The sequence below is a fragment of the Ammospiza nelsoni genome, chromosome 7 (assembly GCF_027579445.1).
Source record: "Ammospiza nelsoni isolate bAmmNel1 chromosome 7, bAmmNel1.pri, whole genome shotgun sequence".
Lineage (NCBI taxonomy): Eukaryota > Metazoa > Chordata > Aves > Passeriformes > Passerellidae > Ammospiza > Ammospiza nelsoni.
Window position 1 is genome coordinate 13844398 of NC_080639.1, and position 18211 is coordinate 13862608.

The window sequence follows — 18211 nt, forward strand, 5'->3', positions numbered from 1 at the left end:
TTTGACACAGGAGTGTGGAAGTGACAGAGAGTATTTGGAATGGCTGTTGGGGCTGTGGCAGCAGGTCTGTGTTTAAGTGTACAATGTCTCCACTGCCAAAGTCGTGCTGAAATACCCCTTGGCAAGAAGAGTGTTGGTGAACATTAGAACTGTGTATGGCAGTAGCCTAATATATCGTATAGATACAGTGAAACTCTGGGTGCCAGTCAGTTTTCTCTAGGAAGCTTCCTCTGGAGCTCATTATAAAGAAACAAAAACATTAGCCTTCTAAAAAATAAAGTGATTCCTTTTTTCATAATAGCTGAGCAGACATAACGAGGTTCTCTCATTTTGCCAAGCAGTGGAATTGCTGAAATGGTAAAAGCACTTGTGTGTGTCCAAACAGAGCATTACAAACCTGCAATATCGCATCGTGACTTGAACAGCCGCAACGTGCTGGTGAAGAACGATGGCACGTGTGTCATCAGTGACTTTGGGCTCTCCATGAAGCTGACTGGGAACAGGCTGGTACGACCTGGTGAGGAAGACAATGCAGCCATTAGCGAGGTGAGTACAATGGTTGGATGAATGTTCAGCTGGTACAATTTCTGTAATGAGAAATGCAGGATGGGTGAGAAGGGGCTGAAGCCTCCCCAGGAAGAAACTGGTTTTATTCTCAAAATACTCATCACAAACCTGCCATTTTGAAAGGCGATAGATTGGCAGATTGAAGTTTCTGTGTGAGGTACGAGAAGACACAAGGTAAGTTTGGTTGCCATGTTCTCTGTGATTATGTGGTACAGGTCCCTTTGGTTTTGTACTGCAAATGCTAACTGAAGACCAAACATTCTTAGGTTTTGTTTTTAATTTTTGGTTTTGGTGTTAATTTTTCTGAAATAGTGACATACCACATTCTGCATCTGCTGCTTGACATTTGATACAGGCTACGGAAATACAGTGAGACTGTTTTAAATAAAGTACCTATTAGTTCAGTGTAGTTGTTATCTGTGCTTTTACAGAAAAACTTAATATGTCATTCAAAGAACATGCTACACAGTGCTAATCACTCTCCCTTAGAAATCAAGTGCTAAATTGATAATATGGAGTGCAGAAGAGCTCCATCTAGATCTTTCCATACTGATAAAAGAAACAGGGAAACTGCTGGTTAAAATTCAGGGTTGTAGAATAGTCCTTTGACAAAATACTGTCCTACAAGTACTGATGAGTAAGTGCTCTACTCTACCACATATCAGAGTGAAAATGAATAGGTATCTTCCAAGACTGTTAATAACCTTTGACTGTGGGAGTTGTAGGGTGGAACCTTCCTGACAGTCCAGGAATAGAGAACAAGTTTCTTATTCAGCAGGATCCTCTTCCTTATGATACATACCTTGGTGTTTAACAAAGCAACTTGGAAAAAGAAACACTTCAGCTATATCATATTTCATTTGAGAACATTAAGTAAGGGACAAAATAATTTTGTTTTGGTACATACAAGACAGTGACAGAGTAGGGGAAAGGTTTTGTTATGACTAGACTGGTAAGAATCTAATAAACTGGGGACATTGATTAGGAACAAGCTGTGTTTTCCTTAACTGTAGAGAATACCAAGCAGAATAGGGCACTAAAAAACTTAAATTTGGAAATTTCTTCCTGATGTGAAGCTCTGATGTGATGTTTGCCCAGGTTGGTACGATTCGCTACATGGCCCCAGAAGTGCTTGAAGGAGCAGTGAACTTGAGGGACTGTGAATCTGCCTTGAAACAAGTAGATATGTATGCTCTGGGCCTGATCTACTGGGAGATATTCATGAGATGTACAGACCTCTTCCCAGGTAAGGAAAAGAACTGCAGAAAACCGTAACAGTAGGAAGTGGCACCAGCGCCCAAAGCTGCTCCCGAGCCCGAAAGTGCACAAGGGAAGCCGTTCCCTCAGCTGCTTCTGCCATTGAGTCGGTGCCATCTAGTGTTCGAGGTGGTGCTTGTCCGGACATCGGGGGGCGAGGTGTGGCTCCTGCCCGAAGGCTCGGTAGGACCTGTTCAGGCGGTTCGCAGGCCTCATGCTAGGTGCCTTTTGAGCATTATTATTGTTGTTAGTATTACTGTCCAGAGTTTAAAAACACTGAGAGTTAGGCTGATGGCAAAGGCAGTGTTTCCAGTTCTGAGAACTGATAGACGTGCTTGAAGTGTCTTTCAGACTTTTCACCATGAAAACATGCTGTGACTTAACGTAGCCTTTAGTCAGTTGTACTTTTGTTTGTGATAGGACATTGAAAATTGAGGGAAATCCTGCCTACCTGTAACATAAACAAAAAAGGAAGTGGACTTAAAATTTACGCATGAGATTGGTGCCACATGCACCATCTTCTGCCCAAGCTCCAGCATGTAGAATAGATCTGAAATGCAGCATAGTCTCTGCAGTCACACAGCTGTACTTGGTGTGCAGAGGCTTGTAATCCTGCTGGGCTTCCTCCCAAATGAAGTACATGAACATCATCAGTCAGTGGCATTTCACAGAAAGTTGGTGTCATCTTCAGGCCCCAAAGACATTCCAAACGTGCCACTGAACCAGCACAGTCTCAAGATGCTATCCTTTGAAAGGTTGCTGAACAGCACTTAATTTATTTGCAGTTAATTCAGCTTTTTTGGACGTTAGACTTTGGGGAAAGTGGGGAATATCTCGTTAGTCAGCAACTTTGATAATGCCTTTCATCAACTGAAGGCCTTTGCTCTGCCTTTTAATCTGTGATTGATTTTATTTCCTTTCTTTCTTTTGCTAACAGGGGAATCTGTGCCAGAGTACCAGATGGCTTTCCAGACAGAAGTCGGAAACCATCCCACTTTTGAAGATATGCAAGTCTTGGTGTCTAGAGAGAAGCAAAGACCAAAATTCCCTGAAGCATGGAAGGAGAACAGCCTGGTGAGGGAGAATATTTTCAAAGAAACAGTGATTTAACCAGCTTTAGGGTGTACTCATTTCTTAAAAGCAGTTCTTTAGGTTTTGGGTTTTTTTCCTCTTTATTAGTATTTAAGGATTGAGAGCTGTTTCTGCATGGACTTCTCAAATACTGAATTCAGTTTTTAAAAGTTATTGACATGAAAGATAGATTTCTTTTAAGGAAAAATACTATTATTGTTGTTGCGTGCTGCAGTGTGATTACCAAAGATAACCAACCTGTTACATTAATTTCAGACATTGTCTGTAGTATTGTGCATGAAGTGCTCATGTGTTCTCTGTGAATGAGAAACACAAAGCCATTTTTTGCCTTTGGATATCTTATAAACGAATAAAACTGAACTAGGATACCAACTAAAATAGCTGGCAAAAACATCAATATACTCTTCCAAAACTAAAATTGGTAAACATTGTAATAAACTTTTTTGAACTTGTATAGACCCCAAGATTTGCAGAAACTAAAGCTTTTAGAAATAATTTCATTTTAACTACATAAAAGATTTTATATGGCTTCATTTGATCTGCAATTTTTTTCTCAAGACTATAAACATTATAATATTGCTTGTTGTTTTGAGTGAGTGTAGCTATGGCTTAGAACCTTGCTGCTGTGGGCCAACAAGTTAGAGCAAGTCAGCTGAACTCTGGTGAGAGTCTGTGCTTCTTTCATGTGCAGCAAAGTTCAGGCAATGTGAATCCCCTTGGCTTAGAGGGGGCTGTTTGTCTTTTATTACGAGCAAAGTGCAGTGCCAACAGTGACTGGGTTCCACCTGATACAAGGTAACACAGCTGAATTGCAAGTGTGAAAATGGCGTGTTTGGCTGTTATTTAGAAAGATACTTCTTGTTTTTCCCATATTGAATGATGCCCATCAATCTTCAGAGGCTTTGGTGGTTGATAAGTTTGTAGCTGCTGTGCAGACCAGGAGGAGCCCAAGGCCTCACCTGGTGTGAATCGGTAGGAGCCTGCTTTCAGAGGAGCATAGCCTGCAGAGGTGCACTGCAGTAAAACATGTTGTAACCCAGCTGAGAGCTTCCAAGAGAGGTGCTTTTATTGCACACTTTGGCCACCCAGTCTCAGGGGCAAAGGGGGAAGAGGAAAAAAGATAAATCAGTGCCCAAACTATATAGGAAATCAAACAACAGCTGTTTTAACTATAGCCATGTTGACAAATGTGGCGTTGGAAGAACCAAGCTTGACAGCTGTTTCTGAAGACAGTTAATACTGAAACAGTTCAAGGTTTGTTTTGTTTTGCAGACTGCCATTTTAAATGTTAATTATGTTCTAGCAAGCTGATAGGCTCCAGCATTATTAGATGATCCCCATATTTAAAATGCCTAGCACATTCTTGTGGTGTTACTAATTTTTTTTCTGTATAATCAAAATGGTGATAACTCCAGCTCTAAGAATTTATCTACACCATTTCTTTAAGAGAAAAGAATAATAATCACAGGGGTCAAACAACTTCCTCCACCCTATGCCAGTTTAGGATAATATCTGAATGAGCACTCTAGGGCAGATAGTGTAGAAAATTAAGCTCCAGATAACCTCACTGTGGACCCGCATCCTAACCTCCTGTATCTAATACATGGTCAATACATAAGCCAAGAGGGTATTGGCTTATCCCCTGTGTGATCTGCTGTGGGAAGGGAGATGAAAGGTTTGCTTGTGGGGGAGCTCATCCCCACCTGTGCAGCCAGAGCTGCATCACCAAGCAGCAGTGCTTGCCAGATGCAAGCCATGCCAGGAGCTCGCTCTGTGGGCAAGGAGCTCTTGGCTCGTGCTCAGAGCTGGTCCTGGCTTCCACTGCCAGCAGAGCATGAGGCAGCTCTGGCACACAGACAGCCAGCAGAACTCACTGAATGCCTTAGTGCCCAGCTGGGACTCTGCACAGTCCTCAGTGCTGGGGAAGTTAAAGCTGGGCTGTATATGGGAGCTGTGCTGGCAGACCAGATCCTCTCCATGGCCATGGGCTGGCAGCAGGGGCCCAGAAATGTCTGCCTGGCTTTTGTACTCCAGATAGAGAGCAAACAGGAGTGTTCAGTGCTCATGATTTCAGTTGTTTCCTCTCCAGTTCCCTGAGCATATGGCAGCACGTTTTGGAGGTCTTGAGCTCTAATCCTGACTGTACAGCTCATCCCACAGTGTGATGCCAGGAACACGTGTATGTTTCTGTTTCTCCACCTGTAAAACAAGTGCAAGAAAAATCTCCTCCCACGGTGCAGACAAATTCATTGATATTTATGAGACATTTGGATGACACTGTGGTAAACAGGAAGACAAGGATGATGAAGTGAGCACAGCTGTTATTTGCATACAGTGTAGGGGAGCAAAGCAGTGACCATTAGCAGAACTGTGAGAATAACCATGGCATCATTTCCAGAATATCAGCAAACCTTAGTACACAGCTCTCATAAGGCAAGGAGAGTGAGCAGAGCATGCATCCATCAGAGGGCTGGCTGAAGGCTGTATGGACATTGGTGAATGTAGCTTTTGCTAAGTGTCTTCCCAGTTGATGTGTGTATGTGACGTGTGTTAATATTAAATTGCACATTGCTAGTATTAGGTTAAATTAGCTTTGAATGAAATTGTGTATCTTCTGTTTCTCTCTTTCACCAGCTTGTGACTGTTTTCAGGCATGCAGAATGCTGCCATAAAACAGTAAAATAGAACAGTAAAAAGGTAAAATAAAATAAAACAGTATAAAGGTAAAATAACTTAAAGGGGTTTTGTCTCCTGGCAGGCTGTGAGGTCACTTAAAGAAACTATTGAAGACTGTTGGGATCAAGATGCAGAAGCTCGACTAACAGCACAGTGTGCTGAGGAGAGAATGGCAGAGCTTATGATGATTTGGGAGAGAAATAAATCAGTTAGTCCAACAGTCAATCCTATGTCAACTGCCATGCAAAATGAGAGGTAAGAGGAGAGCACGTTTGGGTTTAGTCAGCAGGGAATGCCCAATGCAGCGCTTGGCTCACTCCAGGGCAGAAGCTACAGCTTGCTGCACCCATTCAGTGATGTGTGTTACATGACCTGGTCTGCATATGGGTATTGCATGGCATAATCCCAATTGCTTGTGTTCTTAAGATCTCCTGTGTGTCCCCAGAATTCAGGCACCTTTTATGTATACAACTGTATTTCTCACAGAGGGGCCTTTTAAACTGAGCTTAGGCAAACTGTCCCAGCAGGCTTGCCATGGGAATTGTCTTTAAGTACACGTGCTAAATGATGCATCAAACTTCTGTTAAAGTGTTCTGCTAAAAACTCTGTATTTGCAGTCAGTGTGAGTTCAGGAAATTACCAAGTCTCAAACCTATAGTTTTTCAGTTAACAAAGTGCAGGGCCATTGTTTAAGTTGTTCTTCTGACCACAGCAAGAGAAGTGCTGCATGTTCTCTGCTTATATATGATCCAGAGGGAATGACAATTTGCAGAGCTGACTTCAGGGCTTAATAGTATACTCTAGAAATCCAGATTTGAGAGAAGAATAATGTTGTTATATATGACACTGTTCATTGTCATGAAAAAAATACTATGTTCAAATCATAAAATACTTAAATTGTCAAAATAGTAGCATTTTCATGGGTTAGGACCTTGTGACATTTTCCCAGAATCACTTTCTTGATTTAGTCTGTTGGGTTTTTGTTGACCTTCTTCACCATCACTTCTCTGCATCTAGAGCAGAACCTTAGCAGTTGTTTGCCAACTGGACAAACAGCATAGTGGACAAATAGAACATTACTGTTCTCCTAGGAGATAACATCTATAATGAAATTATGCCCTAGTAAAACCAATTTTCTTTTCAAGGAAGTTGCTGAAATACCTCAGTTTGTACAGTGTCTATGCTTAGTTTATGCATGAAAATAAACAGAAAGACTGTTAAATGAGAGACATTATAGTATGAGGTGATTTTTACATATATAGTCTTAATACCTCTTATTTTTTCCTAAAGGAATCTGTCGCATCACAGACGTGTATCAAAGATAAGGCCATATCCAGATTATTCTTCCTCTTCCTACATTGAAGATTCAATCCACCACACTGACAGCATAGTAAAGAACATTTCTTCTGAACATTCAATGTCCACTACACCATTGACTTCAGGGGAAAAGAATAGAAATTCCATTAACTACGAGCGGCAGCAAGCACAAGCTCGCATCCCCAGTCCCGAGACAAGTGTCACCACTTTGTCCACCACCAATACAGCTGGCCTCACTCCCAGCACCGGCATGACCACCATCTCCGAAATGCCTTACTCGGATGAAACAAACTTACACACTACAAATGTCATGCAGCCTGGTGGGCCCACCCCTGTTTGTCTGCAGCTAACCGAGGAGGACTTGGAGACAAATAAATTGGATCCAAAAGAAGTGGATAAGAACCTGAAAGAAAGCTCTGATGAGAATCTGATGGAACATTCACTTAAGCAGTTTAGTGGGCCAGATCCACTGAGCAGCACTAGTTCCAGCTTGCTTTACCCACTGATAAAACTTGCAGTAGAGGTGACAGGGCAGCAGGACTTCACACAAGCTACCAACGGTCAGGCGTGTTTGATCCCGGATGTCCCAGCTGCTCAGGTCTATCCTCTACCCAAGCAGCAGAACCTACCGAAGAGGCCCACTAGCCTCCCTCTAAACACCAAAAATTCAACCAAGGAGCCACGGTTAAAATTCGGTGGCAAGCACAAATCAAACTTGAAGCAAGTGGAAACGGGCGTAGCCAAGATGAACACTATCAATGCTGCAGAGCCTCACGTGGTGACGGTGACCATGAACGGGGTGGCTGGCAGAAGCCACGGCATGAACTCTCACGCTGGCACAGCCCAGTACGCCAACGGCACAGTGCCCTCTGGCCAGAGCAGCAGCTCGGTGGCGCAGAGGGCCCAGGAAATGCTTCAGAACCAGTTCAGTGGTGAGGACAGTCGGCTGAATATCAACTCCAGTCCCGACGAGCACGAGCCCTTGCTGAGGCGGGAGCAGCAGGTCGGCCACGATGAAGGTGTCCTGGACCGCCTGGTGGACAGGAGGGAGCGGCCGCTGGACAACGGGCGAACGAACGCCAACAACAACAACAGTAATCCCTGTCCAGACACTGCTGCAGCCAGCATCCAGAGTGTAGTGAGAAATCCTGGGCAGACCCAGAGCAGACGAGCACAGAGGCCTAATTCGCTGGATCTGTCAGCCACAAGTAGTTTGGATAGCAGTAGTATGCAGTGTAAGTGCCTGCAGGGCTGAACGGTTTCCCTGACACCTCTCTACCTAATAACTGCATATATCTGCTCAGAAATTATTTCTGTCTCCCGTTTCTCCTCAAAGCATACTCATTAAATCTCATATGAATGTAATTTCCGTCAGCACAACCTCTGTCTTTTTGATACAGTCCTGTCTCCATCATTTCCAGTATATTAGATCACTATCATCCTTCTACATACACAGAATAAATCTGTCTCTTTCTAACCCATCCACTCTGTCTCTAGGTTAACTTTCATTATTCCTTACAAGGCTTCTACCTTTGGTAGCTGCAAAGCATATTGGAAAAGTGTCCTTTTTTTTCTGCAGGGGCACTTTAAACCTTTTTTTCCTTACTTTTCCTCATTCTTTCAAGTGTAGCTGTCTCTAAGATGCATTGATTAAAATCATTTATTATAGTAACTACTTATATGCTTCATGATTTTAAAGCAACTGATTTTACTGCATTAGCCCAGCCTAAATGGACAGTCAGGCATTTTCTACTTTGCTGTCCTAGCTCCAACAATTAGAACAATTCTTCATCAGTTTGCCATGTACATAAATATTAATCCATGTAAATAGAGAAGGAATTGATTTTAATAGTTTATTTCAGAAAAACTTCCTTGAGAGTTTTATGGCCAGAGGTCTAAGAGGTTGCAATGGGGTTCTCCTTTTTACAGTAAGAATGTAATCATGTAGTTATAGTTAAATTAGGTACATCCTCTGGATTTGAGCCTGTTTGAGCTATTGGAAAGATCTCCTGGTGTCCATTTTAAAGAAAATATATTTCCAGAAGTCACTGTAGTCTTGAAAGGTGCTTGCAAATCTCATGAGTGTGTTTAGGAAGATGCTGTGATACTAGTGGAGTAAACTGGATGCCAGGCATCTTTGGAAGTAAAAGGTTTAAAACCAAACAAGAACATATCTTTCAAGAGATGTAATTGAATATTCAGCAATGGAATGTTTAAGCCTTCCTTTTAAGTAGGAGACCTTCATTTTTGTCTTAACATGTTGATGTGAGTTGAAATCTTACCAAGATAAAGAAAAAATATTATTGCAGTGACTTTCTTTAATTGAAGTTTAACTTAAAAGAAGGGGTTGTATAAAGTTTTTTTTAACAATCAGATAATCAACTGCTGAAGTATTATCACTGTTAAAGTTGGTTCTGCCAGTTTTACAACCCAGCATTCCAAATCCTGACTTAATGTCTTAACAGAGAATGGACTATTTTGTTTTCAGGTGAAATGCTTTGCCAGGTGGAGTAGGATTAGGGGACCTAACATTGCACTATTTAAGTGTTAGCCTTTGCTGTCCTGTAGGAGCAATGTTCTTTTGTACCTCCCATTACAGGTGATATAAGATACTATGATTGCAAAAGCCCCTCAAATGTCAAATGCTGATTCTCCTGTTTGATGCCCATGTGCACTCCAGGTAACACAAATTACTTCAGTGAAGTAATTTCTCACAGAGAACAGAATCTAAGCCCTTGTTTTAGTGGCAGCTGTTGTAGTTGATATACCTGTCATGCCTCTGCCCCACAGTTGCTTCTGTGTTTGTAGATTTTGTTCTTTGTTTCTGTTTCACATAAGTAACAACTCTGGACTCCAGTCTAATCTCGCCTTCCTCATAATACTATTTTCTGTTCTGTTTTCTTGTTTTGGTTTGTTTTTTTCCCTTCAGTAGGTGACTCCTCACAGGATGGCAAATCAGGCTCAGGAGAGAAGATCAAGAAACGTGTGAAAACCCCGTACTCGCTCAAGCGGTGGCGTCCGTCCACGTGGGTCATCTCCACGGAGCCGCTGCACTGCGAGGTCAACAACAACGGCGGCGAGCAGGCAGTGCCCCCCAAATCCAGCACTGCTGTGTACCTTGCAGAGGGGGGCACTGCCACCACCATGGTCTCGAAGGACGCAGGGGTGAACTGCCTGTGAAGCGCTTCAAAAGCCCACCTTTGTTTTGCGTTATTTGAAACAAACGTGCAGAAGACATTTTAAAAAACTGCTTTCTCCTCCTGTCAGCAACCCCTACCAAGGACTCGCTTTAAATAGATTTCAGCTATGCAGAAAATTTTTAGCTTATGCTTCCATATTTTTTATTTTGTTTTATTTTTTGAACGTTTTTGCACTTTTATTTAGTATCGCTAAAGTTAAGTCTGTCTGTTTTGACCACGGAATATATATATGTGTATCAAAGATGTGGTCTCAAAATATTTTTTTAAAAAAAAGTAACAAAAAAAAAGTATTGCTGATAATCAGTTTGGACCAGTTTCTTAAGGTCACTAAGAACATAAGCAGACTATAAGACAGGTTTGACTGCAGTGGTGTCTTGTAACCATGTTTTGATTTCTGTGCACAAGCTAGTCTGTATATTTCTATGTTACAAAGTGTATTCTCTTTTGAACCCCTTATTTTCCTTGTGTCATGTTGAAATGTGCAATAGTCTATAGTTCATAGTAGGCTTTATTGAAAAGTGTGTTTCTAAAACTGCCACATGTTCCCATTTTTGTATTTGTTAATTTTTCCTTGACAGTTGAGCAGTCAGCCGGTCATGACAGTGAACTTTGCACATTGTAGCCAGCTTGAAGCAGCTGCCATTATCACATTGTGCTCAGAGGTGACAATGCATGAATTTTCCCCAACTTGAAAGGGCTTTAAAAAAGGAACAAAAAAAAAAAACAATCTGAGCTCTGTACCTTTCTTTTGATCCTCCCTAATCAAAATGTGTTTCCTTTATAGTAGTAGATGCCAGCCTGTGAAGCTAAGTAACAAAATGTTGAACAAATGTAAGGAGACAGTGTCAGCCATTTTTCCATTTTATTTTGTGTGCAGTTTCACCTCCTGTATTTATGTAAAACCTTATTTAGATCACTAATGATGTACATTGAAAAATACATTTTATTCAGAAATATTAGTAATTGTCATACTTTAAAAGCTTGAGTGAAGATAGGTTGTGAACATATTTTGTTTACACAGAGAAAAAAACCATCGATCTTACTTGGCACAACACAGTTTGGTGATGAGTCACAAGTCTTTCCTGATTTACCTCCTTACAGACAGGAAGGGGTAAAAATGAGCCTGATTCCTTATGCAGGTAGGTGCATCCTAATTGATTGTTGTTGCCAAGTTGAGTTGAAACTCGTCCTCCCTTCAGAGTTCTTAGAGGCCCTCATTCATCTTGTTAAGGTTTATTGCATGCTTTTAAAAGTCATGGGTGTTTGTGGGGGAGGGTTGGGGTTTTTTTTCCCCTCTGCTTAGTCCCTTCTTTCAGTTGGTATGCACATTGATTTTAGCTGTCAGTGAATGTGAATGTAATATGTATTGAGATAAATAGTTTATTCACTATCTCAAGTAAACCCTTCATTTTTTTTGAATGATTGGTTTTACTGTCTACTGAAAGAAAATAATTTTCTTATTAGTTAGAACCTCCTTCCACCTAAGAAACAGCCTTCCACCTGAGAATTCTTTCCAATTGAAAACCCTTCAGTAAAAACTATTTGGATATAAAAAGATGTATCACGTCAGTCTTTGGTAACAAGCAAAGATTTATCACTTCATCTGAAAACTGGTGATGTTCAAAGAAAGAAAATCAATTCAGTCAGCCTGCCAGACTCCTGTGGCAGGATACTGGCAGCAAACAATTGCCTCCCCCAGCCTGTGTCCTTTCAGCTGACTGAAGCAGATGCTCTCTGCTTTTAAGCTCATTTGTTTCCTTGCCATTTTACCATTTTTTCCCCCTGAGGTAAACTTTGCCAACCCTGTTCTTCTCTATCTGCTGATACAGCTAATCTAATACATGCCTTGCTTACATCTGATTGATTCTTGCTGTTGCCCAAAATTCCTTGCTTGTTCTTGATTGCTATGATTTTCTTTTGTAACACTTCTTAACATTTCTTAGATTCTCCTAGATATCTCCAAGAGATAGCACTATAAATGCAGACTTTGAGTAAGTGTAGTTGTAGAAGTACAAGCCACAAGGCACATTTTGAGCTCCCTGTGTTCTTTAAGCACCAGTTCAAATAGTACCTCTCGTCTCTGAGGCATAATTATGCTTTCCCCCTGTATAAATGCACTTATATCACCCCTTTTTGAAAACACAGCCTTCTTCTGGTTTGACTTTTAATTCACTCTCTGGCTTCCCATCTGCTGCAGTCTCACGTCCCAGATGTTGAAAACCTGCCAGTTGCCCAGCTGGGTTTCAAGACCTGAATCAGAATTTCTGGCATTCTATTCATATTGCTCACTGGGCTCTCCTCTCCTCTGGCCTCCTGTGAGTCTCCGTTTGGGGTGCTTGGTGGTGTTTTTTGGGAAGCACTGATCTTGGTCTTGAGGACTCTTCACTCCTATCCCAATGACTTTTCTTTGCCTTGCATGTATCATCCATCAGCATTTCAGAATGTGGGCTGAAAACAATATTTTGGACTCTTACTAAATCAAACTATTCTGGGGAGAGAAAAATTGCTTCTCTGACTGCTGCTTCCTTCTGCTGAGACAGAATTGCACCAGCCTTTTAGCCTTTCTTTGCAGGCCATGCCTTTGTAAGAAATCCAACTTTTTTGTGATCAATGCAATCAAAATAACTTTAATACCAGATGAAGATGTTGTTCTGCAGATTTCCTTCAACATTCTTAAACAATACTTTCTTTCTTTCCTTTGTCTGTTACTTGCTGGAGGGCCTTTGGAATCAATTATAATTAGTAGCAAGATTGGCTGTGCAATCTACCATGGATAAATATAATTTGTAAAATGATAGAAAAATGTACTTTATCAGGAAATACAGATTTATCAGGAAATGTAGATTAAACAGATAAAATCTATTCTTTTTTAAAGGTCAGTCAAAGCAAACTCTAAAGTAGGTCCCAAAATACTGTAATTCTGCACAGCTAGATTAAATCAGGTTACAAGTTTGGTTTTAATGTTTAATTTAGTAATGCCATTTTCCTCACACCACATAATCCATTGTCCATAGAATACTATCTCTCTAAGTTAAATGAAATTGAATTTTCCTGCTGCAGGGAATCGTCCTTAACCAAACAAAATACATGGAAGAGAAAGAATTCTACAAATCAAACACGGGGATGGTTGTTATTGTACAATAAACAAGGAAACCAAATGTGATTCATTTCCTTGTGAGTTATGATTTTGCTTATTTGATTTTCAAAAAAAAAGGTAAATTATGAAAGTTGATAATTTTCCATCAATTTCTCATGTATATTGCAGACAAGATAAATACAGTAAAATTAAAATAGAATGGTAGTGTAAATACCTATTAATTGTACCACTGTCAAATAGGCAGTAGTAGAATATTTGTTATGTAATTTATAATGGAGAATTCAAGTAAAATGGTAGAGCAAACAGTTTTGATGTTTGTCTGTATAAGACAAAATCCAACATCTTGCTGGGTATAGAAAATGGTTTACTAGCAGAAGGCAGGAGAGTTGTTTATGTTAATGCATTGTCTCTTGTTCTGTTTCCTGTAATAGAGATACAACGTAACATGGTTTTTAGACTGTGAATTCTAGCCCTTTGAACAGACATGCCTGTTGGTATTGGTATTTCTCAGATTGTAATTGATATTTATAGGTCAGATTATCTGCAACACTTCCCTGAATTTGCTTATAGTGCTTTACAGCTTGATATACCAGCCAGTTAGTGTTACCAAGGCCTTTCTTGAAACTCCAAGATGCACTTACACTGCACAGCTCAAGTAAAGGTATTCCCAATTTAAAAGAAAACCATCTGATGGTATCATAATTAGAATGTTTTCAGAAACAACATTTCCATTCTTGTTTTGCTTTCTTGGTGCCACTCGTTTGTCTCTAGTTTTTCATATAGAAAATTACCTGATTTTCAAAGGCAACACATTTTGATTTTTTTTTTCAGTGCACTGGGCACAAAACAATGCAAGATAGATGCTGGCAATTTTAAGGAAACAAGCAACAAAAATCTCCCACCTCATAAATATGTTGAGAAAGTTCACATCCTCCTACCTGTCAGCTTTCTCTAAAAGAAATCTGGCATCCTACCTGCCTCTGAGAGGAGAATAAGGAAGTTCTTTAATTGTATGGAATAAATTATTGGCCCCAAACTTAACAGTAATGAATACTTACTTAAAAAGATATATATATACATTGTATATGCCCTAGTTCCAGTGTTCAGTGCATTTTGCTCTAATGATATTCCATTTTTAAATGTTAAAAAATATCCACTAATACAACATTACTGTGTTGATGTTCAGATCGTTATGTTCTTTACATGAAAAATACAAAAGTTCCTAACCATTCTTCCATTGAAATGTTACTGTGGACATTTCTTGCCTAATTAGGGTGAATTTTAAAATTGACATATTTAATCTGTACATTAGAAATTAATTATGCTGTAGTTTTTACTTGTATAAAAATGATGGCTGGTCCCATTGTTGGAATAGGCTGGGTTTAAGCCATAAAAATAATAATTGCCAAGCACAGTAGCATATAAATAACCTGATATCTAATTGGAAGATTTTTAGCAGCTCATCAAAGTAAAATGAAATTGGATTGATCAGTCTTTGAAAGATCATAGGCTGGACAACAATATTGTGCATAAATTGGGATTATTTGAACTTTTCTGTCTGCTCTCCCAGTACCCATTTTAACTGGTAACTATATTAACCTTCTTTTTAAAACATGCTTACTAATTTTTGTTCAACCTCAAGCCTTTCTTCAGTGAAAAAACTATACATATTGCAGTGCAGCCAGATATATATATTTTTATGTAAACTCTGTGTGTATTTAGATGCATATGTATGTTGTGTGTAAGTTCCAGAATTAAATTCTGTGAGTTACAGCATCAGATGGTAGCACTGGTAGAAAGTATAATGTGGGGGGGATTTTTCACATGCCATTTTAAAATTGTCTGTAGTGCATCACAGTAAAGCTGGGATCAGACTGTGACACACAGTCCAGTAGTTCAGGATCTCCTGTGACAGACTTGTCACTAATTGTTTGGGTGGAATGGATTTATATGAGAGAGAGAGAAGCCTGGGAATGCACATGACAAGCTTTATTTGAAGCTGAGTAATTTAAGATACCTCTCTCAATGATCAAAAAATAACCCAAAACACTTAAAACATGATAATTTTTACAAGGCTTTTTTATGTAGTAGCTATAGTTATATGTGTGGTTGCCATTTAAGCATAGTATTTTAGTCCATTAAATCAAATTGCATTTTAGGCTTCTAGATTGTCATATGAAACTGTAGCTATAGAAATACATCCCTTTTTGATCTTACCCATCCCCCAAGTAGGTTCAGTTTTGACATGAAAGAGTAACAAATCAGTTTTCTCATTTGGGGATTCTTCTGTACCGAGTAAAATTGGAGGCAGAACTTCCATTTCTGCAAGAACAGATTTGTGCTCCTGCAAATGCAAATGGATGTTATGTTCAGCACCTGTGTTCCTGAGGGAATGGGCACCTCCAGGGCTCCTGGCTGAGCCCAGCGCCCTTGGAATCCAGCAGGAGTCTGCTTCTGGCAGTGGGCAGAGGAGGGGTGGGTTCTGCTGGCTGTGCTGTTACAGGTTTCTGGGGAGGATTAGCCCTGGGAAAGCTGATGTGGAATGTGGGAGTGCGGGGCAGCCCTGGCTCCTGGGCCTTGCTGGGTGTTGCAGCTGGGGATTCAGGCTGTGGAGCTGGGTCAGCACAGGGCAGCTGTGGCTTTGTCAGGAAGTGGGACTGCACTGGGGGAGTGGGAGTGGAAGGGTAGAGTCAAGTCAAGATAAATCCTCATTTACACCAAGGCCCTTTAATGTTGATCTGGGCTCCATGCAGGTCTGTGTTAGCAGTGCATTATTAATACAAGTTACTTCTTACAGCCATTTCTGTTTATTTCACTGTGGCTTAATATACACGTGTGCATAATAAGCAGGAACTAGTTGGAGTTACGCTAATTACTTAGTGTAATCATCAGCCATTTTTCAAAGCCTATTGCTGATTTCATCAGCAATTGTTTGAATTTGCAAGTCATTCAGTTGGTTAACTTCAATGCATACACCACAGCACAGGAAGGAAGGATTTCTTCCCAGTCCTTACAGGCTTCTGCAGATCTATCACTGGAGTGTGTCCATCGTGGCACAGCGTCTCACCTGGTAACTATTTTAAAGCAGAAATAATTAGCCTTTATAACTTTCTAGTTCCAAGGTCTCCCAAACCTCCACTTTTGTAGCCCATTCACTTGTTTTTAAGACAGAAAACGTGTGAGGTTTATTTCTAGAGCACTTGATTCACTTTCTTTTTTGTGCTTCAGAACTGTATCATGAAGTTTCACACTTCAGTCTTGTTTATTCAGAAAATAGTTAATGTTTCTGGTCTTTGTAGTTTGTAAGAAGTCACAAGAACAAACAGGCAAGTTATAGCTGACTCATTTGTCACTTTTGAATTTCCTGATTGGTGACTCTTCTCTCTCTTTCACACTGTTGAAATGTATTTAAAACGGTTTGTGTTTATATGTTTCTTGTCTGCTTTTTGTCTCTAGAGGAAAGCGTGCTCTATTCACATTTATATAAGCTGGAATAATGTTTTACAATTGCTGTTGATTATTTTCCCCCCAAATGCAGTATAAGAGGAAAATAAACATGGCAAGAATGAATTTTTAGGGTTTGGTCTTCTGTAAAAGGCTGAAGTAAGAAGATGTGAAACTGCCATTTTCCTTATGAAAGACTGTAAAGAGAGCTGTACTTTGAGCGAGCTTTTCTGGGGGAAGAGGGGGAGAAATCCTAGAATATGGAGTCTCATCAGAACCCTTTTGTTAACGGGTATTTTTGTTTTTCCTCTCAAACGACTGAGGAAATATCATGTATGAATTTATAAATAATTGCTTTCAGTTATTTCTTTTGTATAAGCTGCGCAATACCCTTGCTATGCTGTATAAGTTGTGTTTCATGGAACAGTGTGAGTATGAAATAAAAAGCTAATTTTTGGTTTTTAATCATCTGTGGATGCCACTATGAAAGCTGACATTGTTAAAGCCACTACAGAGTTTTCTATGAATACTTGTAAGAATTGCTTTGTTATATATAAACCTAAATAAAGAGATTGTATTGATACAGAGACATTGGATAAGAACATTTAAAAGGCTATTCTTTAGGCCTGAGAGAAAAGGCTTGCTGTAAAAATGGTGCATTATTCCATTTATTAAAGATCATATTAATGACAAAAAGCATGGTCTTTTGTTGGTGGTTCATATCGTTATTGGCCATGAGTATTAACATGCTCCAGGAGTGAGAGGAAGAGGAAACCCCCCTTGCATATGTGTGGGTTGGTTGAACTGAAAAAGATGGATTGAATTATAGTAGAAGGATGCTGCAAATTTCCACTGACTGATACTTTTCCTCTATACACAGATTGGTGGCATCCATTCTCCAGCTTGGATGTTGATTTATCTCTCCTCCTCAATTACTGTTAATTTATTTTTCTCTATCCACAGTGATTCTTTTTGCAAGCAAATAAGTGATACAAGTCTCTGGCCAAAGAACTAACTCAAAAAATCAAAGAAAGAAGGGAGACAGAATGAGGAGCTTCATTTCTTGCTGTCATAAATAAGGAGGAAACAACAAACCGAGGCAAGTAGTGTATGGTTGAGTATCTGCCTGTATGGCAAATCATCTCAGCCCACGAGTGAAGCTAGAAACCTTTGGCTACAGGAAAGGACCATGGCGGGCCTTGCTTTCCCTGGAAGCAGGAAGCACGCTGGGAGTGGAAGCCAGCGTGATAAAAGTAGCTGTGTCCCCAAAAGCAATTCTCACTTTAAGCTTGGCTGACAGTAAAAGCAGCCAAGTCCTGCCCTACCCCAGCAGGTGTGGCTGAGCCTTATCCTCAGGGCATCTGAGAAGCCTGACTCAGCCCTGCAGGAACAGAGTGTGAATGGTGAATTTTACTGATAGATTTTTCTTTGGGTGCGTGAGCTACTTGGACTTAAGAAAGTCTCCTCATGCTTTCCCTGTGTGACCTCATACACACCTCTGCCAGCTCTCCCCTGCAGAAATAACCACTTTTACTTGCTTTTGGTTTGCTAATGGGAATTG

At 40.2% G+C, this 18211-nt stretch overlaps 1 protein-coding gene across 2 annotated transcripts in view; it reads left to right on the forward strand.

Moving 5' to 3' along the window:
- The window catches only part of BMPR2 (bone morphogenetic protein receptor type 2), a 104251-nt gene extending 86905 nt beyond the window's left edge, over nucleotides 1–17346 (forward strand). Inside the window, exons 8-13 of one of the 2 annotated variants that reach the window (XM_059475747.1) lie at nucleotides 386–546; nucleotides 1666–1813; nucleotides 2762–2898; nucleotides 5675–5847; nucleotides 6883–8144; nucleotides 9842–17346. In XM_059475747.1, the coding sequence (XP_059331730.1) occupies nucleotides 386–546; nucleotides 1666–1813; nucleotides 2762–2898; nucleotides 5675–5847; nucleotides 6883–8144; nucleotides 9842–10089 (2129 nt within the window). In that variant the 3' untranslated portion in view covers nucleotides 10090–17346. Of the gene's footprint in view, nucleotides 1–385; nucleotides 547–1665; nucleotides 1814–2761; nucleotides 2899–5674; nucleotides 5848–6882; nucleotides 8145–9838 lie in introns of both variants that reach the window. The other variant, XM_059475746.1, reaches the window with a different exon arrangement.
- Nucleotides 17347–18211: the final 865 nt, after the last annotated feature.